Raw genomic sequence first — 27340 nt, 5'->3', positions numbered from 1 at the left:
GTTTTATACTTTATTCCAGTTTATGGACAGAATGTTGTATTTACTTGCATAGAATCATACATTTTTCCCCAACAAAATCACTTTAAAATGTCTTTTAACAAGTATATGATGAAACACTAATTTTTTTTCCAACAAATACAGGTCTTATCATCATCCTTTAACATCTGTTTTCCATGCTGGCTGGTTGGATGGTTTAATCACAGCAGACAAGCAGGAGAGCTGCACCAGGTTCCAGTCTAATTTGGCTTGGATTCTACAGCTAGATGCCCTTCCTAACACCAACCACTTCACAGAGTGTGATGGGTGCTTTTAAAGTGGCACTGGCACAAGTGCATTTATATGGCACTGGCACAAGTGCTTTTTATGAGGCACCGGATAAAGGACCAAGATATTTGGTGCCTTGCTGTACTCAAGAAGACCTGTCATCCATAGCAGAAGTCTGATATACTTTATTAAAAAAACAAGTTAAATAAAATACATTTTCTCCAACAAAACAAAATGTATTTTGTTTGACTCATTATTTTTAATGATAATTATATATATTTCAAGAAATTGGAGAAGGGTTATTAGAAATATGTGAATGACTAAAGAAAGAATAAAAAGAATGAGAGAAAGTAGAACATAGACAAAGAGTAAGAAGGAAACAAAAAAAGCAGAAGAAAATAAATGCCTGTTACAATAAATGTTGTTAATTAAATATGGTTCTCATGTTAATGGTTTGTATGTCCACATTCCTACATTGTCAGTGTTTGCAGAGTTTGTCAACTTTTATATTTTTCAAAATAATCATAAGTACAATATCTGCATGATAACTAAAAACATGAGACTTAAAATGCTATGATATGTCTATCTTAAGAAAGACAATACATTAGTGTGAAGTAAAAGCCCACAACTCAACAAAATATATATAGAAACTTATTTTAAACCCATTCAAAATTATCCTCCATTTCATGAGCTTCAAAGAGTACACACACACACACACACACACCATATGATTATAAAATGGAGGATCATCAAGAGAGCATGATTTTACTACAATAATAGAAGACTACATTTTATGTATGCCAGAAACAGTCAAAATATTTACTGGCCAAACTAATTTCATTAATGAAGAATTACTGCATACTGGCACAAAATAAATCAAACCAATAAATACCTTACGACAAACAGATAACACTCATTACTGTATCAAGTTCAAATCATTCAATTTAATTCTCCCTAACTCTCCTAGGAAATTAATCTCCCATGTCAGACATATATATACATTCAACTGTTTATATACAAACAGTAGAGTGTTATCCATAAAATGACAGGTAACTCTGGAAGTATGTTTTGCCACTCTGGGTGATATCAGAAAATATGGCATAAATATAATTATTTAATCGTTATCAAAATTTTGGTGCTTATACAAAATGGTGAAATGAATACCAATTTTCAAAAGAAAAATATTTATTACCGCAAAAAAAAACTAGATTTCTTATTTGTGTAACTCCTCCCATAACTGTCCTGTTTTTTGCTCCCTCTCTTCCCCTTATCGTCTGCCTCTATGATGCTTTCTCTCCATTCATCCTGTACCTCTTCTGTTAATTCACTTTATCTCTCCATTACACTTACCCTACCTTTTCAATGCAATGTAAAACATGACTGGAGAGACGAACCAACCAATATTTATATACAGACATTCAAATTATTATTTCTCAACATGTAAAAATGACGGACTTGTATAAAAGAGACTAGGCTAATATGTTCTTTTGTATGACTGCAAAACTAGTATGAATGTTGTATAAACTGAAGTCACTGTATGAATGTTATAAGTTTCGAGGCAGAAAACATTACTCATATACATACTACAAAATTGTCATGTATACAATACTTGGATGTTTCTCTTAAACTAGTCAATAATGCATTTTGACACCTACCCACTCAAATGTTTACATATCCTGTTCAGATCAATAACATTCATTTCAATGTTAATACAACTAACATTTAAATGTTTTATTTTATGTTTCTATTTATATACATTACCTCACGACACCTTGTAAGGAAACTTGGTTGATGAAAACTGTGCAGAAGCCTGTTTAGTGTAGTGTGTGTGTCTTATCTTTCAGCTTTTACTTGTTTCAGTCATTAGATTGCAGCCATGCTGGGACGCCGACTTGAATTTTTAGTCAAATGAACTGACGCCAGTACTTCTTTTTTAAGCCTAGTACTTATTCTATTGGTCTCTTTTGCCAAACCAATAAGTTATAGGGATGCAAACACACCAACAGTTATCAAGCAGTAGAGGGAGGGAGGGAGGAAGGGAGGGAGGGAGGGAGGGAGGAAGGAAGGAGGGAAGGAAGGAAGGAAGGAAGATACATACATGCACCCGATACATAATAATAAAGGGCGTTGCAGTCTGGAGAGTTAGGTGGCCAGATGTTAGGGGTGATGTGGTTGCAGAAATTGTCTGACAGCCATGACTAGGTTCTCCTGCTTGTGTGGCATGGTGCAGAGTCCTGTTGCCAGACAGAGTCTTCCAGCAGCCACCCTCTTGACCCAGGATGGCACTACCTCCTCCAGGCACTTGATGTAGGCCTCGGTGTTGAATTTGAGGCCGTATGGGAAGATGAATTGAGGAATAACATCACCATCACTAGTGGTCACTCCAAACACCATGATGTTGACTGGATGTTTGATTTTGATCACTCTCGGTACGTGTCCTCAGATTACACTATCCTCAGATTGATACCCAAACACTCTGAAATGTTCATATTGGAGCTTCTGGCACAAATGCCAAGCAGTACAGCATTTCATTTCCAAATTTCTGGTAGAGTGAATAGCATCATGGTGCTGTTTTTCTCACAGATAGTGCCCAACTGACTCTACTACACTGTGTAGTTGACAAACTCAAAACAAACAACGCACATGCACGAAATTGAAAATATAAAATAGCAACAATTTACCCATTGCACCCTGTATGTATATACATATATATATATATAAGGGCATTATATATATATATATATATATATATATATATATATATATATATATATATATATATATATATATACACACACACACACACAGACACATGAGTAAGCACACAAATGCAAAACAAAGTAGAAGAAAATAGCCCTCAAATATCAAAGATAGAGTAATATGCTTTTTTATTATAGCTGCAAAAACATTACAACTGTACCATCACATTCTGTATCAACTGCCTGATGAACAGAAATATGAAACTCTGAGTAGCAGTTTTTCTGTGACGTTTTTGCAGCTTTAATAAAAAAAAAAAAAAAGGGTATGTGTGTGTGTGTGAATATACACACACACACACATATACATATATATGACAGGCTTCTTTCAGTTTCTGTCTACCAAATCCACTAACAACACATTGGTTGGCCCGAGGCTGTAGTAGAAAACACCTTGACAAAGGTGCTATGTAGTGGGACTGAACCCAGAGCCATGTGGTTGGGAAGCAAGTTTCTTACCACTCCGCCAATATAATTCATCAAAAGCCACAAAGCAAAAAAATAAAAGTGCTTTTCAAATGAAGTCTTGGCAATATTTGATCCATACTGAGTTTCAAATACTTCTTTTCATTCTCTCTCTCTCGGAAATACAGTGAACCAGTAATTGGTTCATTGCAAACTGGTAACCAATGCTACTGGTGTCCAACAATTGTGATGCATATATAAAAAAAGAAAAAACACTTTCCTATTATTTTGCAATCTCTCACTCTCTCTCACACTCCCCTAATTAGTTAATTCCTAATTAGTATAATGGATTTCTATCATGCTGTGAATATAATTTATCACCTGTTCAGCAAGGTGAGTTGTGTTGTGTTGGTTGAGGGAGAATAAGTTACCCTCATTAATGAAGTTCTTCATTAAAAATGGCTCTACTTAAAATGGTGATGATCTCTTCTCCTCCTGACATATATACTCCATTTTTTGTTTCTTATTGAACTGTTGTTGCTGTTATTGTTGATGTGCTTGTTGTTGTTTGTTGCTTTTGTCATGGTTGTTATTATTCTGTTTATTGTTGTTGTTGTTGTTGTTGTTGTTGATGGTGGTGCAGTTGTTGCTATTGTTAAGCTCCAATCCAACTTCAGCTCTTGACTGACCACACATATATTTATGATTATTCCAAGCTTGACCAACCTCATTTTATGTTTTTAGAAAGATTAGTACATCTAAGACTACATCAGCCGATGTATCCATTTAAAAAAATTTTTTTTAAGACCACAGGATGTGATAAGAGAGTATTTGACTGCTATTTTCAAACAGGGTTAAACACAATACATCAAGCAAAAGTAAATCTTAAAGTTTTTAAAATATATTTTAAACACATCTTAAAAGAAGGAGGTACAGAACCCATGACCGCAGCAAACCATCCTACATTGGTGAGATTACAATGGCTGATGTTCACTTAATATATTCAGGTAAAAGTTACTGTTTTAACACTTTAGCATAGAATATTTGGGACATATCTGGCCCAAATATTCTATCTATTTTGACATTCAAACTGGCCATGTCAATCTAAAAATAAACAATCACCTCATTGAAACCTCAAAGCTCAAATATTGCTCGATTAATACAAAATATATATGAATACATAAGTATTACATTTCACAAAGTAATCTGAACACTAAAGGGTTATGGAAAAGTATGTTTATTCTAATGGGTAGCCCTCTTGAAGTGTTTAATAGGAAACCAGGGAGACTAGACAGTAACAGTAGCAGAGGAAGGAGAGGTGTATGGCTTAAGTAGTACCCCTAGGTAGAGAGGATATGTAGTAAACCTGGATGGAGTGGATCAAGAGGGTTTATAAGAAGTCTTGCAGGAGAGGGTATATAGGTGACCTGGATAGAGAAGATATATAGCTTGCTAGCATAGAAAGGGTATGTAGCTAGCTAGCATGTAGGGTATGCAGTTAGTCTGAAAGGAGAGGGTGTAGAGTCTGGAAGAAAAGGGTAAGCAGCAAGCTGGGAGAGAGTATATAGCTATCTAGCATGGATAGGGGGTGTAATTGGCCAGAGAAAAGGTATACAGCTAGCTAGCATGGATAGGGTATGCATCTGGAAAGGATATATAATTAGCCTGGGTGAAGATGGTATATAGCAAGTCTGGGTAGAATGGGTGTGTAACCAGCAAAGGTCAAATCTGAAGATGTTAAGCCCAACGGACAGAATATATGCAAGACGACACATGTATGTCATCCAAGAATATCTTTACACAAAGGAAAGGAGAAAAAAAAACCATGTACTTACTTGTAACTAAAATAGTTCATGCCAATATTTGGAACGCCAACGGGCATGCTTCAATAAAATTATTTCAAATTTCTAAAAAGACAAAGAAAATTATATAAGAACTTGCAAAGGAAATGGAGCTGAGATAATGATGATGATGATGATAGTAATAAAGGTTTCAAGTTTTGGCAGATGGCCAACAATTTTGGAGGAGACAATGTTTGCCTGGTTTAAGTTGATTAAAATGACAAAATGATTTAATCTGAGATGTATGTTAATATTGAAGCAATTTGAACATGAAAGAATCATTTTAGCAATCTAAAAACCTACGAAAACAGTTAAATTCATTTTACATTTATTTCTTGAGGTGTCATAATCAACATTTCCATTATATCACTATTACTTACTCACAGATACAGTTTCATACTCTAGAGGAAAATGCCAGTAAAATCAGACTATATATCAACCCTTATAAAACAGAATCATGTCCAGTAAGTTCACTGTCATCAATACACCACAGGGAAAATTCACCATTCTTTTTTAACTATTAATGGTGAGATACTATGAATATATTTTTTTTAGTCAACTTTCTTCACAGTGAATTGATGGCGGTGAACTTCCCCTGCAGTGAATTGGTAGTGGTGGTGGTGGTGGTGGGCTTACCTGTAATCAAACAGAATATATATCTTACAATCAGGAAGCACTTCAAAGCTTACAATCTCTAAATGAAGAATGAATAAAGAAAAAGAGAACAACAAATGCCTTAGAAGTCATATCCCCAAATCGAATAGTGATATGGAAATCAGGAACAGTTAAGTATGGAGAGCACTTGACTATTTGGATAAGATATGGAAATCTTATCTAATTTGTGAAAATTTTTAATAGACTTCTTCAGAACTGATTGTTGAACCAATTTTAGTTTAGGCTTTGATAATCTAGACACTTAAAGCTTATATAAAAAAAACTCTGAACAGCATGTACATCAGAATGCTCAGTGTTGTTCTAAGTATCTCATGGCAACAATACATGACTAACAAAGAGCTATACCAAGACATCCTATATATCAGAGACAATATGAAAGTACAAGATGAGGTTTGTTGGCCATTGCTGGCACAACTAGTAGGAATTAATAGCTGAAGTTATTCTGTAACAACCTTCCCATGGTAAATATGGAAGACATAATCTAGCAAAAATCTATATTAGCTAACTTAATTGCAAGAAGACATGCAATGCACTATCCAAGAGATTAACTCTTTAGTATTTAAACTGGCCATATCAAGCCCAAAATATTCTGCCTGTTTTATGCTGAAACTGGCCTCTTACACCTACCTTGCAATGTTATTTTTAAAATAAACAATCACATCATTAAAATCACAAAGCTACAAGACTTCAAAATAATGTGAATAAAACGAGCGTTATACTTGATGGAACAATCTGAATGCTAAAGAGTTTTAACACAAGTCAGAGAGGAATGGAAGACATTTGTCAAGAATGCTGAGAATTTCTCAATCCAGTAATCAATAGCTACTAAAACTTGTTCAATTCATTTTTGGAATATAACTATTCAGTGAACTGGTTACAGTGGTGCAAAGAAATTTTTGATTTTGATGCTTCAAAAAAATAAAGATTGCTCTTCCATAAGTGCAATTTAAATTACCTTTTTGGTCTTAAGGCTATAGCTATAAGTGCAAGCATGGTGCAGTTAAGCAGTTCACTTCCCAACCACATGGTTTCAGGGTCAGTTCCACTGTGTGGCACCTTAGACATGTGTCTCCTACTACAGCTCAAAGTCAATCAAAGCCTTGTAAATGGATTTGATAAACAGAAACTGAAAGAAGCTCATTGTATGTGTGTGTGTGTGTGTGTGTGCGCGTGCACGAGAGAAAAATAGAGAGAGAGAGAGAGAAAGAAAGTGGGTGTGTGTGTGTGTGTGTGTGTGTGTGTGTGTGTGTGTGTGTGTGTGAGTGTGAATGTGTGTTTGTTTGTGTGTGTGAATGTGTGTGTGTGAATGTGTGTTTGTGTGAGAGAGAGAGAGAGAGAGAGAAGAGAGAGAGAGAGAGAGAGAGAGAGAGAGAGAGAGAGAGAGAGAGAGAGCATCTTGCCCTGATATTACATTTTGGTTGTAAGCAAATATCAGTCATACAAGTGGTGTCATTCGTTTCCAGTCTTCTGTGCAAACACTCCTGGCTATAGAAAATCTGCTTTGACAAATTATGTCTGGCACATGCAATGATGATGATAATGATGAAGTTTAAACGTTTTTGCTCTTTTTTTTTTCATGTTTTTAGATATTTTGTCAGCAGATGGTTTCAAATCACTCACAGATAAGGGGCTTCCTATCACTACTAGAAATAGTAGTCAATTCTCTAAAAGCCACACCCTACCATCACCATCATTTTACACCCACTTTTTTTTTTTCTATGCTACTATGGGTTGGATGAAACATCTTGATGCAGAGTTCTATGGTTGGAAGCCCTTCCTGACACTGGCCCTCATAAGTATTTCAAGTAAGGTTCTTTATGTCAAATATCTGTACACTGAACTACTGCGCGACATTTTCATGGACGAAATTTCACTCACAAAGCATTTGTCAGTCAAAGGTTATAGTAAAAGACACTCGCCCAAGAGGCCACACCATGGGATAGAACAAGGAACCACATGGTTATAAATACAACATTTTAGCCCTTTAAGGTTGGGTATAAATAGCAAGGCTTTTCCAGCAGGAAGCAAAAAAATTTTTAAATACAAGATTTTAAAATTAAATTTTAGTTACTACTTATGATTATATTTTACTAATTCTTGCATGTATGGAACTCACAAAAGCATGCGAGTAACTAGAGACTCACTTTGCACTCATGACACCAAGTTGTCACATAGCTTGCTTTCTGTTCCATTTTGGTCATGGATGAACAAACAGTGCACCATTTTTGGCCCTTTTTTTTTTCTTGTTCCTGTACTTGGGACATGATCAGGATAGTGTCTTTCCATGAAGGGAACTGTCATTAGTCTACCAATGGTGCCACTTGCCAATCTTCTTGGTGCTGCATTTGTGAGTTTGCCATATTTGGCAAGCAAGTGGCATACTGTTTCTCTATGGATATATTCAAACATCATGTGGTTACCAGTTTTCGTCAGGTACATATTAAAAGAATTCAGTATGACAACATCCATAATGTGAAAAAATAATTTTTTTATGCCATTTTACACTTTTCCTAGCACACTCAAGCATTGCCAGCTGCATGTTTGCTTTATCAACTAGGCATATGTTGGTTGTAATAATTAATAATACAGTCAGGCTTCTTCACAACTTCCTTGATTTTATAATTTACTTTAGAACTGTTTACTATGTCTTCTTCACAGAAAGTTGTGACCGCTGTCACATTGCACTTATTATGCCAATGTAATGTAAGAGGGTTTCCACACTTTCTTCTCTCAATGTCACCTAGCTTCCTCAATTTGGAAAACTTTGCACATTTTTCCTGTTTTCCCTGAGAGTTCCACAAGTTCCAGCTTATAACGCAAATGTGGCTTATATACCACACCCATCTTCTTCACAATTTAGCAGTTTGTGAAGAAGCCACACCCGTCTTCTGCAGAGGAAAGCATGCTGTGTCAATAAGCCACACCCAACCTTAAAGGGTTAAAGTCACTGTCGTGCTGTCTTTAGAATAAAATGAAGAGGAGATTTTCAATACTATAATCTGTGATACACTGTGTTAACAAAAAAGGGTGGAGGAAGATAAGATGCTCACAGATGTTAAGCTTTTTGACTATATGTCTACTTGACCTAGGCTCAACAACATCAGGTCTTTGAATGCTTAATAAAGTCTTGTATGATAAGGAGGAAGAGAGAGAAAGAGAGAGAACCTGAAAAGATCATGAAGCATTGATTACACCTTCCTCCTTCGATTAACCTATTTAAAAAACAAATAGAGCACTGGGCTACAATCACAATATGTCATATATGCATATGACTAATAGCTGACCAACATAAGTAGGTACAGAAAATGATTTCACAATATCAACTGAAAAACAGGTGAATGCTAGGTATGGCAACAATAAGCTGTGTTTGGAATTTCAGTCAACATATAATTCTTGTACCAGGCTCCTGGTACAAGAACAATATGTTGACTGATTACACTAAAAGAAATCAATATTCTCTTGAGAAGGAATCAGTTTCGTTTGGTTGATTTGTCTTCAATAAACTACTATAAGATAAATTCTTCAGTGATGATGGATTAAACTGTCTGTTCTGATGTTGGTATTTCTATTTTTATATTTGTGAAAACCAGGAATATCTAAAAATAAAAAAATAAATGCACACAATAACACCAGAATCTCTTTATCTTTAATTTGTTTCAGTCATTTGACGGCAGCCATGCTGGAGCACCGCTTTGAAGAGTTTTAGTTGAACAAATTGGCCCCAGGACTTATTAAAGCCTAGCACTTATTCTATTGGTTTCTTTTGCTGAACCACTATGTTACAGGGACATAAAACAGTGTGTGTATGTATAAATATATACCTACTATATAGATGTGAGTGTATGTGGTTTATGTATGTGTATTTAGCCCTGAAAGACTCTGAAACAGTACATCCCTGAGAAAAACGAACTTGATTTTCAAAATTTGAGTCTCAAAGAGAATGTTGTCCTTAAATATAAACAAAATATTTGTTACAAGAAATAACTCAACTTTTAGATCTACAAATCTCACTCTGTCACCAACAATTTATTTTTCTATATATATTTACCATACTCTTTGTCAATCTCTCTGTTTCTGTATATGTGTTAATTCTCACAAATTGCTTTGATTTTGTTTAAAACCTTGTTTTCTAATATTTACTTTCATTTTATGATACAGAGCTCTTTCTTACACACAAATCCTGTTTTCTGATTGGGTAAAAATGATCAAACTTTAAACCTCTATAACATTTTTGCAAAATTTTTCTGAGACAAATGAATCACAAAATCGAACACAGCATGAAAAAATACATCAATATACTAAATTTGAAAATTTTCACTTAATTTTAAAATTTCAATATTTGTGACAGCAACAGAAAAGATCTCTCACATTCTATTTGTCTATCTCTTTCATTTATGTTTTTCTTATGGTAAACTTTCTCCCTCTCTATATATATATATATTTACCACACTCTCTCACTTTCTGAATATCACTCATGCCGAGAGAGAAAGAGAGCGCACGCATGCGTGTGTGTGTGTCAGGAGTTTCACCTGGTCAACTAAGTAAGACCCTCACAAAGCATCAACAAGATAAGAAAAATCTGCCTTGGAATAAAAAAAAATTTTAATAAAGGTATTCGTCAAAATTGTCCAATGACGGGATACTCAGATATACATATATATGAGAGAGAGAGAGAGAAAGAGGGAAAGATATGTATACATATATATATTGAATAATAGACAGATAGGTTGGTAATCTTTCATCTAAACTCTGTACAGCTGGAAGTATTTCAAATTACAGAATGACTATATTTGCACTTAAAAAATGGCACATCTTGGAGACAGGACCCATTAACATCTTTCCATCACTCTCAGAATAGAACTGCAATAATTTCTCGTTCTGTTTCTTAATGCTGTATATAGTGGTTCTTTCAATACCAATCTCCATTGTTAGGCATTTCACAGTCAAGATTTTCCCTACACCTTAACTTCCCCACCACCTCCAATTCACTATGGGTAGTAAATTGGGGGAGTCTTTTACAACAAAGTGTAATGTGTACATTCATCTCTGACAATATTAATATTTGACCTTTTTATATAAAAAAAAAACTTTTAAGAAATTGATAGTGAGCCATCACACTTCTAGTGCTTTTTTCAGTGTAACATGGATCAAAACAATTGGAAATCATTACTGAAGAGCAAACATACCATCACAAATTTAAGGTTAAACAAACAATAGACTCTCTCCTTACACAACAAATTGGATTTAGAGACACCAGCTCCTTTACAGACACATTAGATTCTATGTAAATACCTGAGTTCCCTAACACTGTGTAGTACAATCCTTCAACTGGTCTTTAACCCTTTTGTTACCATATTTCTGTTGAAATACACTGCCTTTGTTTCAATTAAGTTTTAACTCTTTAGCATTCAGATTTCTGTCAAATGTAATGCTTATTTATTCACATTGATATGAATTATTCATGCATTACCTTGCTGAGACCCCCTTCGGTCATGACTGACCATGGGATTGCACCTAGAAAGTTAGCCTCCCAGGCACAAGTCCAGGCAAGGTTGTTTATTGGAGACCAGTAGTCGCCCATGCATACCGGCCTCCCCTCTGCACGCCACCAGTGTAATCCAAGGGAAAGGCAAAGGCTGATACATCTTGGCACCTGTGACGTCGCAATTCATTTCTACAGCTGAGTGAACTGGAGCAACATGAAATAAAGTGTCTTGCTCAAGAACACAACACGCAGCCCAGTCCAGGACTCAAACTCACAACCTCACGATCATAAGTTCGACGCTCTAACCACTGAGCCATGCGCCTTCACATGCATTACCTTGTAACCTTGAGATTTCAATGATGTGACTGTTTAGTTTTAGAGAAATACTTAAAATCTTTATTGCCCACAGGGGGCTAAACATAGAGGGGACACACAAGGACAGACAAAGGAATTAAGTCGATTATATCGACCACAGTGCATAACTGATACTTATCTAATCAACCCCGAAAGGAAGAAAGGCAAAGTCGACCTTGGCGGAATTTGAACTCAGAACGTAATGGCAGACGAAATACTGCTAAGCATTTTGCCCAGCGTGCTAACGATTCTGCTAGCTTGCGGCCCCTAGAGTAATATTGTAGGATAAGTATGAGGCCAGATCTCGTTGGTTTGAAGATAAAACAGGTAGAATATTTTGGCCATATATGACCGGTTTAAATACTAAAGGATAAAACAATGAAAAACTTAACAAAGTAATTATGTTGTTGTTAAACTGGTGTTTATAACATAAATTAACACGAAATGTTGATGGAAGAGATTTTAATTTAGATCAGTTTAAAACAGGAAGTTTGTATCAAAGAACCAGGATGTTAGAATCAAAAGATTTCAAGTATTCTGAACACATATTCCAAACCCTGTGGTCTTGGACCAAAACAGGCGATTTCACGGAACTAAACTTGCTAGAAATAGCAGCTGAATCTCTCTGAAAGACATTCCAGTCATGACCATCCTGTGTTTTTGTCAGAAAGTGAATCTATGACTGTAGTGTGTACTTCCTTTTTAAGATAGCTGATGTGTGATTTGTGTGATTTTGAGGAGTATTTAGTTGCTATTTTTAGCAAATGACAAAACTGTAACTATAAATATATAGTGCAAGAACTATTTGCTAGTATGCGACAACAATGCACACATAAGCTTAAATTCTGTAATGAATTAAAAGCAGCGCTAGAGTTGTAAACATTATTGATTGCACATACTCAAACTCAATGTGTTTGTGTTAAAACACACTAAATATGTGCAGGTGATAATGTTTACAACATCAGTGCTGTTTTTAATTAGCTATTGAATACATATATATATGTGCCGGTGGCACGTAAAAGCACCCACTACACTCTCGGAGTGGTTGGCGTTAGGAAGGGCATCCAGCTGTAGAAACTCTGCCAAATCAGATTGGAGCCTGGTGTAGCCATCTGGTTCGCCAGTCCTCAGTTAAATTGTCCAACCCATGCTAGCATGGAAGGCAGACATTAAACGATGATGATGATATATATATATAAAATAAGTTAAAATAATGGTCATTATATATAATGACATTATACAATGATACTAAACAAACAAACTTTACAAAGAAAGAAAGAGTACCAAGAGATTCAAGAAGAGGAACTGGATGAAATGATCTCCCAGGTCAAAAATGCAGATGCAAAGAGTAAGCACAGAGAAAAGCTGGAGGCTGATTGACTCCATCACTGGTCACAAAGCTGCAAAGCAGGGAATCATCAAAGGGAAATCAAAGGATGAGAAAAATCAAGGAGTGATCCACTCATTTCTACAACTTACTTGGGAAGGATCCAGAAGTTGACAGTGAAACAGAAAATGAAGAATTAGCAAAGATACTTGACGGTTTGCAAATCGAGGATGGAGACTTCACAAAGCAAGAAATAGAAAGAGCTACAAGTAACCTGAAAGAAGGAGAACAAACTGGTCCTGACAACATCCCACCGGAAGTACTAAAGAGATGTGATTTAGACATCGTCCTTGAACTTGCAAACAAACTACTAAATGGCAATGTGGAACCGGAACAATGGTCTGAGATAGGCTTGCTACCACTGCTCAAAACTGGAGACCTAAGTGATACTGGGAATTACAGAGGGATCAGTCTGTCATCCATTGTTGCAAAAATGGTCAACAAGATGATACTTAACCGAATACAACCTAAGATAGACAAAGAATTGAGACCAAATCAAAATGGATTCAAATCAGGTCGGTCAACAACATCACACACTGTCACACTTAGAAGACTGATAAAGGGAGTTAAGAGCCATAACAGGAAGGCTATCATTATCTATGTAGACTTTAAAAAGGCTTTTGATTCAGTAGATAGAGGAATGATGAAGAAGATACTTAAAGCATTTGATATTCCACCAAGAATTCTGAAAGCAATAAGTAAGCTGTATGAGAACACCAGAGCGATGGAGAGATGGAATACTTTGAAGTCAAAGCTGGAGTATTACAAGGCAACATACTAGCACCTTACCTCTTCACCATCATTCTGGACTATGTAATGCGAAGAACGTATGAGGGTAAGGAAGAACTGGGATTCAAACTGCATAGACAAAGAAGTAGACAGCATCAAGCAGTAACAGTAACTGACCTAGACTATGCTGATGGCCTGGTATTACTAAGAGAGAGGACAGATCAAGCACAGGATGTGCTGAACAGATTAGAGCAGGAATTGGGGAAGGTAAGATTGTACTGTAATGCAAAGAAAACAGAGCTGCAAGTATTCAACCACAAAATGCCTGTGTCAGTGAAAGTGAGAGACAGATGCTCAAGGTAGTTGAAAATTTCAAATACCTTGGTGCGTGGACACAAAGTACTGAAAAAGACATTGTAGCAAGGAAAGCTCTAGCCTGGAGCACATGCCATAAATTGAGAAAGGTATGGAGTTCAAAATTAACAATGAAATTGAAAGTGAGGTTGTTTCTGGCAAGAGTGGAGTCTGTTCTTCTATATAGGGTTGAAACGCTCACTAAAGCACTGAAGAAGCAGTTGGACGGTTGTTATACGAAGATGCTTAGAATGGCACTCAATGTCTCCTGGAAGCATCATACAACAAACGCTGACTTATACCAGGGACTACCAAAAGTAACATTGAAGATACAGCATAGAAGGATGAGGCCAGCTGGACACTGCATCAGACACACCGATGTAACTGCTAACAAGCTAGTGCTCTGGCAACCAACAGAAGGAAGAACCAGGAGAGATAAGAGGAAGATGACCTATATTGACAACTTGCTGGAGGATACTGGTATGGAAGGAGTACAGGAGCTGAGGACCATTATGGAAGATCGAGATGAATGGGGAAAACGTGGAAAAAGTCTTGGGGCATCCTGAGGGATGACCCAGATAGATAGATAGATATAATTCCTTTATTTGAGCAAATTTGGCTTACAGATATTTCCAATTGTCATTATAGGTACATTACTGATAGGTTTACTCAGTTGGTCTAGTGACTGAGGCAATTTGAATGACCTAAGAAAATTAATGCTACTTTTGTCAGAGCCATTTATATATATATATATATCTATATATATATACTCCAAACAATTTTTACTGTCCAGTGAAGAGTACATGGAATTACCCATCAGAAGAATTCAGAGAGTGACTAACAACTAATTGTAGTCATAGATATTGATCGTTGTGGTTAGCTATTAACTGGAACTTAACTGAGAGTTAATACGGTATCCGCCCAGATAATATATCCTTCCAAACTTGTCATCCTTCAACTTTTTTCCATGCAAATGGTTTTTAAACCAAATATAGTACATGCTATCATTTATAGCTTTATGTACTTCAAGTTCCATTTTAAAAACAATTTATACATATGAATATATATATATATATATATATATATATATATATATATACTGCTGATGTCATAACAGGTGTAAATACCTTGTCTTTATATACACTCTCTCATTCTGGATAGAATAAGAGTGATTGAACTAGTTACCAAGAATCATCATCATTTTAATATCCACTTTTCCATACTTGTAGGAGTCAGACAGGTCATCAAGGCAGATTTTCTATGGTCAGATGTCCTGTTGTCAACTCTCACCTGTTTCCAAGCAAGTATCAAATTCCCCAACTCCTGAAAATAATATTATTTTATTGTCTAAAGAATTTCTAATAGAAGATATTTTTCATGTTTCTCCTACAAGTACAATTTTGTGATTCCTATTAGCAAATGAAACACGTATATAATGGGGAATAAATAATACGAAAAATTTTTCTCCAACCTGTTTTGAGAAAGAATATCGAATTCCCCAACTCCGACCATGAAATTGCTAGCCTTGTGCTTAAATTGAGCTTAGATTGAAAACACTTATTTTATACGGGTATCCAACTCACCAGGAACTTTTTAAAGTCTTGTCATCGAGGAAACGACACACGATTATATTTTACAAGCTGAAGCACAAAATCTGTCTGCCTACTAAATACCAGCAATACACTTGCACACCCGTCTAGTAAACCAAGTGTAAATATTAAGACAACCAGAAAAGACACGAAATCTGAGGACAAACATGTAAAAAGATTTATTTTTTGAGACAAGTTGTTACAAAGAAGGAATCAACCACCCAATTCCTAGCCGTTTTCTGTCTCCAAGAGGCAGAAATAGTTATTCTGAAAGTCCACTAATCAGAATTTGCAAACCGATAATAATAAAAATTGACAAAATGGGTGCTAATATATGTCGCCCGATATGCTAGAAATAACGGTCGGGTTTCGGAATAGCTTTCACAATTAAACCGAACTTTTTATCACTATTCTTGATACATTTTCCCTTTTTTTCGTCATCATTTATTATTCTAGTTTGTCAGACTCTTGAAATTACTATTCTGACAAACTAGTATATTAAATAACAGTAGAAAAGAAAAAACGAAAAAAAATGAAAATAGAAAAGAGTACGCTTTAATCGTTATGGATATTTCGAAACACAACGAAATAGCAACTAAATCTCCCTCGTAAACATCTTATTCTTAAATAAAGGCTACATTGAACATTGACGTTCCTAATACACAAAAAGATAGAATGGTCACAGCTGGGACGTTTTCTGATGTTGGATAACAATGAAATAGTTGTTATTACATTTACTCCTGTTTTCGCTAATTGAGATTTTATTTAATATTTAACTCACGATTTCATTTCTGTTTCCAAACTTTTAATGAGAGTGAAGAATAGATCCCGAGCAAGCTAACGTGTGTATGTGCATGTGTTCAATGGCACACGTCACCTGTAGATAATATATTTACACGCTACTAACGTAAGTAAGAAAACGAGGGTGATTAATGTTTGAGGAAGGCAATAAATGAATGCGGTATTTGTCATCAGCATGCAAAACTACGTGTTGAAAATTTGAAAACATTCTATTAAGAATTGAAAAATCTTCAAGTAGTTGGAAGAAAACGAAAAAGATCCGAAGAGAGAGAACTATCAGTATCTCAGGTGTGAACGCCTATTATCTTATCCTACAACAAAGGTGAAACTAATTTACCACCTAGCCATTAAAACAACAAAACTACTACCTCCGTGTCACCTATTTTACCTGTTTGTACATGATATTTGTCTCTTTTGCTTACTAACCTTAAACTATTCTGACTACTTTAAATCAACTTGTGTGCTTATCAAAGGTCTTTGACAAGCACACAAGACTAATCTCGGAAGAAACTACAAAAATAAAGATGTTAGACCAACCTTTTTCTATCTCACTTTATATTTTACAAATATGCTTTTCTTTTAATTATAAACCCCCTTTTTTTGTAAGTTTATAATTTTTCACAGATAAAATATTTTTCTATAATCCCGCTGAATTTTTGTTTATTTTTTCTTTTTGGATTATTATTTTAATACTAGAATATATTTGTGTAACTTATCTGTCTACTATGAGCTTGTCAAGTCATTTGTCTCTTTTAATGAATGAATTAATTACCACTATTAAATATATATTCCGTATTGTATCGAAAACTGAATGTAATAAAATAATATTATTGCAAACGTAATGAATAATTAAAATAAATTCTCTTTGTACTGATGTGTGTATTTTTATGTCAAGTTATATATAAAAACAATTTAGCAATAAATCAAAAGATTACTCCGTACTTTTTAATAGACGTTTGTTTAGTAGTTGTAGTACAAGTTGTTTATTAAACTTTTACAAAGAAAAAAGTTGACGGTGACTTCGAAGATCCGGCTTACACACCTTCGCTGTGTGTGTGTGTATAAGCCTTATAACAACTTATAGAATCAAATAACTAGAACCTCATTAGTAGGTGTTAATTAGCATACGTTGATGTCAATAGTTCCAAACACTCATTATTTTTGAAGCCATGATACAAATAATAAATTTTAAAACAAGAAAACGAGGAAGTCCTAATGCGATTAATTAACATGCTAGAATTAGCAGCTAAATCGTCCTTAATTCACACCTTACTAGTTTAAGAACGGAACGACAAATTTTGAGTAGTCCTAGATAAACTTGCTGTTTGAAACAAAAAGACGGAGAGGCTACGGTTGAAGCGCCCTTTGATCGTAGCTTGATCAAAGTTAACCCAGGATAGATGACAACAAATATAATAAAAATGATAATGGTTTCAAATTTTGGCGCAAGGCCAGCAAGTTCGGAGGAGGTGATAAGTCGATTACATCGACCCTAGTGCTCAACTAGTACCTATTTTATCGCCACCGAAAGGATGAACGGCAAAGTCGATAATACTAATTTCAGAACGAATAAACCCGATGACCGAAGATCGACAAATGAAAGAAATCAAATTCTATAGAGACTATTATTATTAAACTGGGTCTGGTAGTATTATAATAATTATCATTGTTAGTTGGTTGGTTAGAGAAGATTACCTGGGAATGAGCGAAAAATTTTCTCAGACACGTAAACAAAAGGAAAATAAAAATCTTTACCGCAACACATACACAAGTATATCCATATACACGTACATACACATGTGCGTGTGTGTAACGACCTATGACTATACCTCTACATAATTAACCTATTTTTTATAGGTAATATTAACGTTATCCATATATCAATGATATGTGACGAAGACAAGCCAGTCGAAACTTCGAAATCACAGTCAATCTTTTCCTTGAAAAAGTTTAATAAACATGTATTCCATTAAAAAGTATCGATTAATCTTTAAGTTTAACGTTGTTTTTATATTAACACAAACACACACACAGTGTGTGTTTGTGTGTACATACATATATTAATGTTAGTCTTTATGTCAATTATAATAAAAACAATTTTAGATTAAACTGAGAGTCCAACGACGGCGAGCAGGCCGTAACTTCGAAGTCACTATCCCAAACTTGTAAAATTATATATATATACACACATACACTCTTATAGCATCTCATATACCCACATACACTCATATATTTCTTGATAATCTTTGTCATCGATAGTGTTCAATATCTCAAACTGGAACTAAATAAGCAGAATACACTAGTATATATATATATATATATATATATATATATATATATATATCCGTCTAAGAACCCATAAATCAGAAAAAAAATATACACTCGTATATTTGTCAAGAGTGAATATATTAATCGAAGTGTACACTCGTATACTCGTCAATATATAATACTGTACAATTCGATTAATATATTCTTGTAGGTACTCCAGTATGGCCATAGTCCAATAACAAACAAGTAAAGTAAAAGAATAAAAGAGCAGATTATAGACATACATACTTTACTACTAATCAAGCGTTTAGTCAAACTTTTCAGGTAAGAAAACATTAAAACAAAAATCGATAAATATATTTTAAAAAAAGGACAAAAGGGAGAAGAATTAATGACAAAAAGGAGATAAAATCACCGAATATATTGTATAATTTATAATTATTTTCTACATGTTTTCTCCGATAGAGACAAAATATTTTCTCATTATATTCCTAACAAAAAATATATAGTTTTGGTTGTTCAGCCGTCGGTTAACACAAATTTAACAGGCTTAAGTTCATCCCAACTATTTAGGGGTATCTAGGACTATATTATATCATGTGTTCCTTTTTATTTATGATAAGATGTGGTTTGAAGGTGATTTAGCTGCTATTTCGTCAGCTCGTAAAGTATATCGTAAAAATGTCTTGTTTGTGTGGGCGTGTGTATGTCACTTTATAAAGTTTTTGTAACATATAAAGTATCGTCATTTGTTAAAAAAGAACAGTATATCGACAGATATACATCTACAGCAGATTGTACAGACATAAATTAAAGTGATTATCAGAGACAATTAATTACATACCCGAGATTTGCAGGTTCCCTGCCGTCAACGCGTAACTTCCTGTATGAAGATAGAAAAAAAAAGGTTTTTGTTTTCAATCTGTATAACTCCACATCCACTATGATATTAACTTATAGCACGATCTGATCTCCGTATAAAATTTATCCAGAGAGAAGAAAATTGAACAAAAGTCTTTAAACGTCCATCAACGGAAACTTATAGATTAAATAAGTCAACAAAACAGATATGGTTTGGGATGGTGAAAGAGGAGGGCGCGTATGTATTTGAGAGATGGTAGGGCGGGTAGCTAAATAAATTAATTTTAGAAGGATTTTTCTACTTTAATAGTTTAAAAAACTTCAAAACATGACAGCCTTGAGTCAACAAATTTATTTTCCTCTCTCAAGATATCAAGTGCGTGGTCTGTTTCATATATATATATATATATATATATATACATATACAAACACATATAACGCATATGCACAGTTACACACACAAATATATGTGAACACCTTTTAATTGTAGCTAGAGCCCTGAATATGTTGTTTATTTTATTATTCGTATAAATGTGGCTACAAAATATGTATTTATTTTTTCTAGACAACTAAAGTGAATGGATACGCATACATAACTTACGAATAAAAATCACGGAGAACTTCATACCTGAAACCTAACACTTTAATTTATTATTAATCTCTGATACCTGTTGCGTAGTCATTGGCAAAATTCATCCAAAACTATATATTATTTTACTTTTTAATTTATATTTATATGTGTGTGTGTGTAAAATCAGTTAATTGTCAGAAATATAAGCACTTTCAATAGAGCGGAATATGTTTTCATTTATTCTCGTCTTTATTGCAACAGTTCGTAGATGCAGCATGGCCGAATGCTTAAGAAATTCGTTTCGCAGTCACACAGTCCCAAGTTCGATTCCACAGCGTGACATCTTGAGCAAATCTCATTTTCTTTAGCTTCAAGTTAACTTATAACTGGACAGACGGAAACTAAAAAGAATTCACCGAGTAGATCCATGTTGTAGGTCACATATGGGCGCGGCTGTGTGATAAAAAGTTTACTTCCCAGCCACATGGTTCCGGGTTCAGTCCCACCATGTAGCACCTTGGGCAAGAGTTTTCTACTATAACTTCGAGTATGTATGTGTGTGTATACACACACAAATATACATATATATATATATATATATATATATATATATATATATATATATATATATATATATATATATATGTAAATATATAAAAATAAAAAGATAAAGAGAGCAATGGTAAGGTTTGGAGAAGTATTTTATGGATAGAGTCTTACAGCTGTTTCTGGGAAGATCCAGTACTTCCCTTCATCGGAGACAGAAAAAATAAAGTAATCTATTATTATATCCATAGGCGGATATTTTTAGTATGAAGTGGTAAAGAGTGTGATGCGCTGAAAAAAGAGAGAACAGTACTTGAAGTGTAGTTTCATTCCAGTAGTAAAAATCCGTGTAGAGTAATCCATATGGGGATAATCCGGAAATAGATGTTGGAACGAAGGCTGATATAGCATAGATAGCAGAGGTGAATATATGCCATACTGCGATGGATTTTAGCTTGTTTACTTGAAGAATGGTCAAGTCAAGTGAAGAATGGTTAAATCCAATACCCTCCTCAACCTTATATATATATATATATATATATATATATATATATATATATATATATATATATATATATATATATATATATATATATATATATATATATATATATATATATATATATATATATATATATATGTGTGTGTAAATATATAAAAACAAAAGAATAAAGAGAGCAAAGGTAAGGTTGAAGAATTTAAAAATTTTAAAATTCTTCAACCTTACCTTTGCTCTCTTTATCCTTTTGTTTTTATATATTTACATATACACACGCTAATACATGACTTATAATACCCAATCCTGTTCATACAACGATTGGGGCAAACTAATCGGTATACAGCACTCACTCAGTATTACCTGTATCCTCCGGGGTTTGGTTAAATCCAATACCCTCCTCAACCATATATATATATATATATATATATATATATATATATATATATATATATATATATATATATAGTTCTATATTTAAGAGATGAGGAATTATTTACATTATTTACATTATTTACATTTGACGGATATTTCTCCTCATCTTGTTTGTTGTTAACACAACGTTTCGGCTGATATACCCTCCAGCCTTCGTCAGGTGTCTTGGGGAAATTTCGAACCTGGGTTTTCATTCCTAACGATGTTACTATTATTATTTATTATTATTATTACTATTATTAATCAGGTCGCTGCCGTGAATCGAACTCGGAACCTTGGGGTTAGTAGCCCGCGCTCTTAACCACTACGCCATATGCCCAAGTTCGATTCACGGCAGCGACCTGATTAATAATAGTAATAATAATAATAAATAATAATAGTAACATCGTTAGGAATGAGAACCCAGGTTCGAAATTTCCCCAAGACACCTGACGAAGGCTGGAGGGTATATCAGCCGAAACGTTGTGTTAACAACAAACAAGATGAGGAGAAATATCCGTCAAATGTAAATAATGTAAATAATGTATATATATATATATATATGTATATATATATATATATATATCATCATCATCATCATCATCATCATCATCGTTAAACGTCCGCTTTCTATGCTTGCATGGGTTGGACGGTTTGACTGAGGACTGGCAAGCCAGATTGCTGCACCAGGCTCCAATCTGATTTAGCAGAGTTTCTACAGCTTGATGCCCTCCCTAACACCAAGCCCTCCGAGAGTGTAGTGGGTGCTTTTACATGCCACCATCACGAGGGCCAGTCAGGTGGTAATGGCTATGCTCAAATGGTGTTTTTCACGTGCCACCTGCACAGGAGCCAGTCTAGCGGCACTGGCAACAACCTCGCTTGAATATTGTCTTTCACATGCCACTGGCACAAGTGCCAGTAAGGTGACCCTGGTAACGATCATGCTCAAATGGTACTTTTTACATGCCACTGGCACAGGAGCCAGTCAGTGGCCCTGGCAATAATCACGCTTGGATGGTGCTCTTGTATATATATATGTATATATATATATATATATATATATATATATATATATATATATATATGCATATATACATAAGTCATCAATATTAGTTAACGTCCGTTTTCCATTCTGGCATGGATTGGACCGTTTGACAGAAGCTGGCCAACTGGGGAGGTGTCCAGATTCCAATTGTCTGATGTGGAATGGTTTCTACAGGTGGATGTCCATCCTAATGTCAACCACTTTACAGAGTGTGTTGGGTGCTTTTTATGTGCCAACAACACAGGTGCATTTATGCTGCACCAGCACCTATAAAGGACAAGTCTGTATGTATGGATGAGAGCAACTTCACTTAGCTTGATGTGTCTTCTCAAATACAGCAAATCACCACGATTCTCTGTACCTTGTCATTTCCCCAGTGAGGCTCAGCATCCGAAGATCCTTTCTCACCACCTCCTCCCACATTCCTGGTTTAATCCCTTCCACAGGTACCCTCCACAGTTATAGCTCAGCACTTCTTTAAGCAGCTGTCATCATACATATGCATCACATGATCAAAAATTTTCAGAATTTCCTCCCCACTGCAAACTTGGTCACCTAGGTAACAGAAGCTATCTACTACTTCTAATGATCCCCCCAACCCTGAACATCTGAAGAAGTTTACTGCCTGCACATCTTTAGTGCTTACTGTACCCACACATTTGCCACACACAAAGACTATTTTCTCTGTTAACCTTGTGATAGTGCTGCACCTCTTACATGTCAAAAGCTTACACTGGGTACAGCGTATGGAATTTCTACCAACACCCTTCTTACATATCAAGCAGGGCCATCTCACTGAAGGGACTTGTGATTTGTCAGTTTTCCTACTTACTAGGACTTCAGTTTTGGCTAAATTAACTCTAAGGGCCTTAGTCAAATGACTGAAACAAATAAAAGAATAAAAGAATCTGTAAAAACTATGCCAAAACAGGCCTCGCTGGTGCTGGTGCTACGTAAAAAGCATTCAGTCTACTATGTAAGGTATTTGGTGTTTGGAAGGGCATCCAGCCGTAAAAACCCTGCCAAAACAGATAGTGAAACCTGATGCATTTTTCTGCCTCGCCAGCCCCCGTCAAACCATCCAACCCATGCCAGCATGGAAAACAGACATTAAATGGCAATGTTGATGATGATAATGATATATGCGTGTGTGTGTATACACACACACACACACACACACACACATATATATATAGTATTGTATTATATTATATTATTTTATATTATATTATATAATATTATATTGTATTATAAAATGAACGTTGACTGCACCTAATCTTCACTTGGGAACTTATTCAACTGGTCTATATATGTTAGTGTTTTTAGTTATGTAAATCAGAATGACAAGATACATCCCTTTATGCCAAATAGGTAAAAATTTTATCATTTGATAGAGGTTGAAAAAAAAATAATTACTGCAGTCGACCCATTAAGTAATATCTGTGAAAAGGTTTCTTATCCAGAGAAATTGAAAACAAATGGATTTGTATTGAAGAAGTAAAATAAAAAAAGAAGTGAGTCATTGACTCAAAAGCAGACAAATATTGTTACTGAAATATATTAATGTGGTGCTGAGAGAGAGGGGGGTAGCAGTAGCTGAGTAGTGGTGGCAGTAGAAGTTGTATTTAGGACAATAATTGTAGCTGCATAGTATTGGTGGCGATATTACTTATGGTGGTTTGGTAGTGGTGGTAGCAATGCTGATATTAATGATAGTGGTGGTGGTAGCAGTGATGACATTAATGATAGTGGTAGTAACGATAATGTGAAACTGTGCAATTTGAAAGACCTGTATGGTTTTCCTGTACCAATGGAAATCACATGAATGCCTTAACAAAACAACTTTTGTTAACAACAATAAATAAGAAAGGAGGGTGAGAGCAAAAGCAGCTACTGCAGGGGGAGACGAAGAAAGAAAGAAAGAAAGAAGAAAGAGAAGGTAGTAGAGATGGAAACAAAAGCAAAACAAAAGAAAGAGAGGTAGGATAAGTGCAAATGGAAGAGAAAGGAGAAGCCAATTAACCATAGCATGTTTCCTTGAGTGTTTAATTGTACCTTTGCTAAACTGTTAGGTGAACAATCTTGATTGCTCAAGATTGTTTGTTTCACACCAGAATGTAATTAGATGCTTGGTGTATATTACACTAAAGCCCACTCTTCCCAAACATTACAGTATGGTCAAACAATGGCTAGTTCACTGAAAGATAGAATCTCATATCTTTTATCTTTTGCTTGTTTAAATCATTAGACTGTGGCCATACTGTGGCACCACCTTGAAGAGCACTTCTATTTGAATGAATTGACCCCAGTACTTTTGGGTTTTTTTTTAAAGTTTGGTACTTATTCTATTGGTCTTTTTTGCCAAACTGGTAAGTTATGGGGACATAAACACACGAGTACCAGTTGCCAAGCAGTGGCAGTTGAGTGGAGAAAACAGGCACACACACACACATGTATGTGTTTTTATATATTTATATATATATATTTATATATTAGATAAAGATAGTTATGACTAGTCTATGGGGTCATAATATACACACACATGCATATATATATATATATAAATAAATAAATAAAATAAATGCGCCCTTTTAAAGCCTAGCCAGGCTCATGGGCCCGGTTTCCCAGTTTCAATGGCGTATGTGTTCCCCAGCTGGACGGGTCGCCAGTCCATCGCAGCGTTACTCATTTTTGCCAGTTGAGTGAACTGGAGCAACATGAAATGAAGTGTTTTGCTCAAGAACACAACGCGTCGCCCGGTCCAGGAATCGAAACCACAATCTTACGATCATGGTGCTGACATCCTAACCACTAAGCCATGCGCCTCGACGCATATATATATACTCTTTTACTTGTTTCAGTCATTTGACTGCAGCCATGCTGGAGCACCGCCTTTAGTCGAGCAAATCGACCCCAGGACTTATTCTTTGTAAGCCTAGTACTTATTCTATCGGTGTTTTTTGCCAAACCGCTAAGTTACGGGACGTTAACACACTAGCATCTGTTGTCAAGCGATGTTGGGCGGGGGGGACAAACACATGCACATATATATATATATATATATACATATATACGATGGACTTCTTTCAGTTTCTGTCTACCAAATCCACTCACAAGGCTTTGGTCGGCCCGAGGCTATAGTAGAAGACACTTGCCCAAGGTGCCACGCAGTGGGAATGAACCCGGAACCATATGGTTGGTAAGCAAGCTACTTACCACACAGCCACACCTGTGCCTGCTTTTTTTTTCTTTTTTTTTACAGGTGCCCTTCTTGTCATTAACCATAAATAAGGGGTCTCTTATCCCACACAGTAAGAAGTGACTGAATGATTTGTTGACAGGAGAACTTATAACAACACTGCCCACTACACTGTACAAGCAATCACACACACACACACACACACACACACACACATCTATTGGGCTCTCCAATACTGGAGACACTGGACATTGATGTAGTTGGAAAAGTGACTTCTGCTGAAATTTCGGGTTTATCATTTTCATCATCTTGATTTAATGTCTGCCTTCTATGCCAGCATGGGTTGGATGTTTTGACAGGATCAAAATGGGTTGGAGAGCTGCATCTTGCTCCAGTGTCTCAGTTTTGGCATGGTTTCTATGCCCTTTCTAATGTCAAGCACTTTACAGCATGCACTAAGTGCTTTTTATCATGGTAGCAATACTTGTGAGGTCAGTTTGTAACTTTGAAGTGTTAGAATCATTTTATTAACATCAGAATATAAAAATAATCTTAAGAGAGTATTGTAGTTCGCTTGAAACATTGTGTATTGTTTGTAAAGAATAAAAAGTTTTGAATGGTACAACAATGCACTATAAAACAAAAAATGGACTATATAACCATTGCAATTTAGTTATCTATAGTCCGATGATATTTCGGAATACAATTCCTTCTTCAGATCTTCTTAGATGGAGTCTCTGCTATAAACTGTTTACTAACGGCTTTTTTTTTTTCCGGAAGTGACGCAATAGTGGTCTCACGAAGCTCCTTCCAGAATTCCTCTTGAGATGTGTGTGAGGTCGGCTGACCTCACACACTTATAGCAGAGACTCCAGCTAAGAAGATCTGAAGAAGGAATTGTATTCCGAAATATCATCGGACTATAGATAACTAAATTACAACAAGTATATAGTCAATTTTTTGTATTATAGTGCATTGTTGTACCATTCAAAACTTTTTATTCTTTAAAAATAATCTTGTTAAAAAAACATGGTCAAACGTTTCAACAAAATAAACTCTAAATATTGGTCTCAAATTTTGGCACAAGGCCAGCAATTTTCAGAGAGGGGCTAAGTCAATTGCATCAACCTCAGTGTTCAACAGGTAGTCATTTTATCAACTTTGAAAGGATGAAAGGCAAAGCTAACCTCAGCAGAGTTTAAACTCAGAACATAAAGACATACAAAATACTGTCATGCATCTTGTTTGGCATGCTAACAATTCTTCCAGCTTGCCACCTTTATAGACTCTAAATATT

General features: G+C 35.2%; 1 protein-coding gene across 15 annotated transcripts in view; it reads right to left on the bottom strand.

Moving 5' to 3' along the window:
- Positions 1-27340, bottom strand: part of LOC106883406 (epidermal growth factor receptor kinase substrate 8) — a 258007-nt gene that overhangs the window by 205755 nt on the left and 24912 nt on the right. For 4 of the 15 annotated variants that reach the window (XM_089359698.1, XM_089359700.1, XM_089359701.1 and 1 more), the window contains exons 2-3: positions 19753-19791; positions 5261-5332 (exon numbers count right to left, since the gene is read on the bottom strand). In XM_089359698.1, coding sequence (XP_089215824.1) covers positions 5261-5307 — 47 coding nt within the window. In that variant the 5' untranslated portion in view covers positions 5308-5332; positions 19753-19791. Of the gene's footprint in view, positions 1-5260; positions 5333-15377; positions 15574-16620; positions 16937-18335; positions 18478-19752; positions 19792-20370; positions 20595-27340 lie in introns of those variants that run through there. The other 11 variants (XM_089359707.1, XM_089359699.1, XM_089359696.1 and 8 more) reach the window with 9 other exon arrangements.

The sequence above is a fragment of the Octopus bimaculoides genome, chromosome 11, assembly GCF_046866305.1.
Source record: "Octopus bimaculoides isolate indiv1 chromosome 11, ASM4686630v1, whole genome shotgun sequence".
Lineage (NCBI taxonomy): Eukaryota > Metazoa > Mollusca > Cephalopoda > Octopoda > Octopodidae > Octopus > Octopus bimaculoides.
The sequence above is the reverse complement of the archived record's forward strand: the minus strand, read 5'-3'. Positions and strand labels throughout refer to the sequence as shown.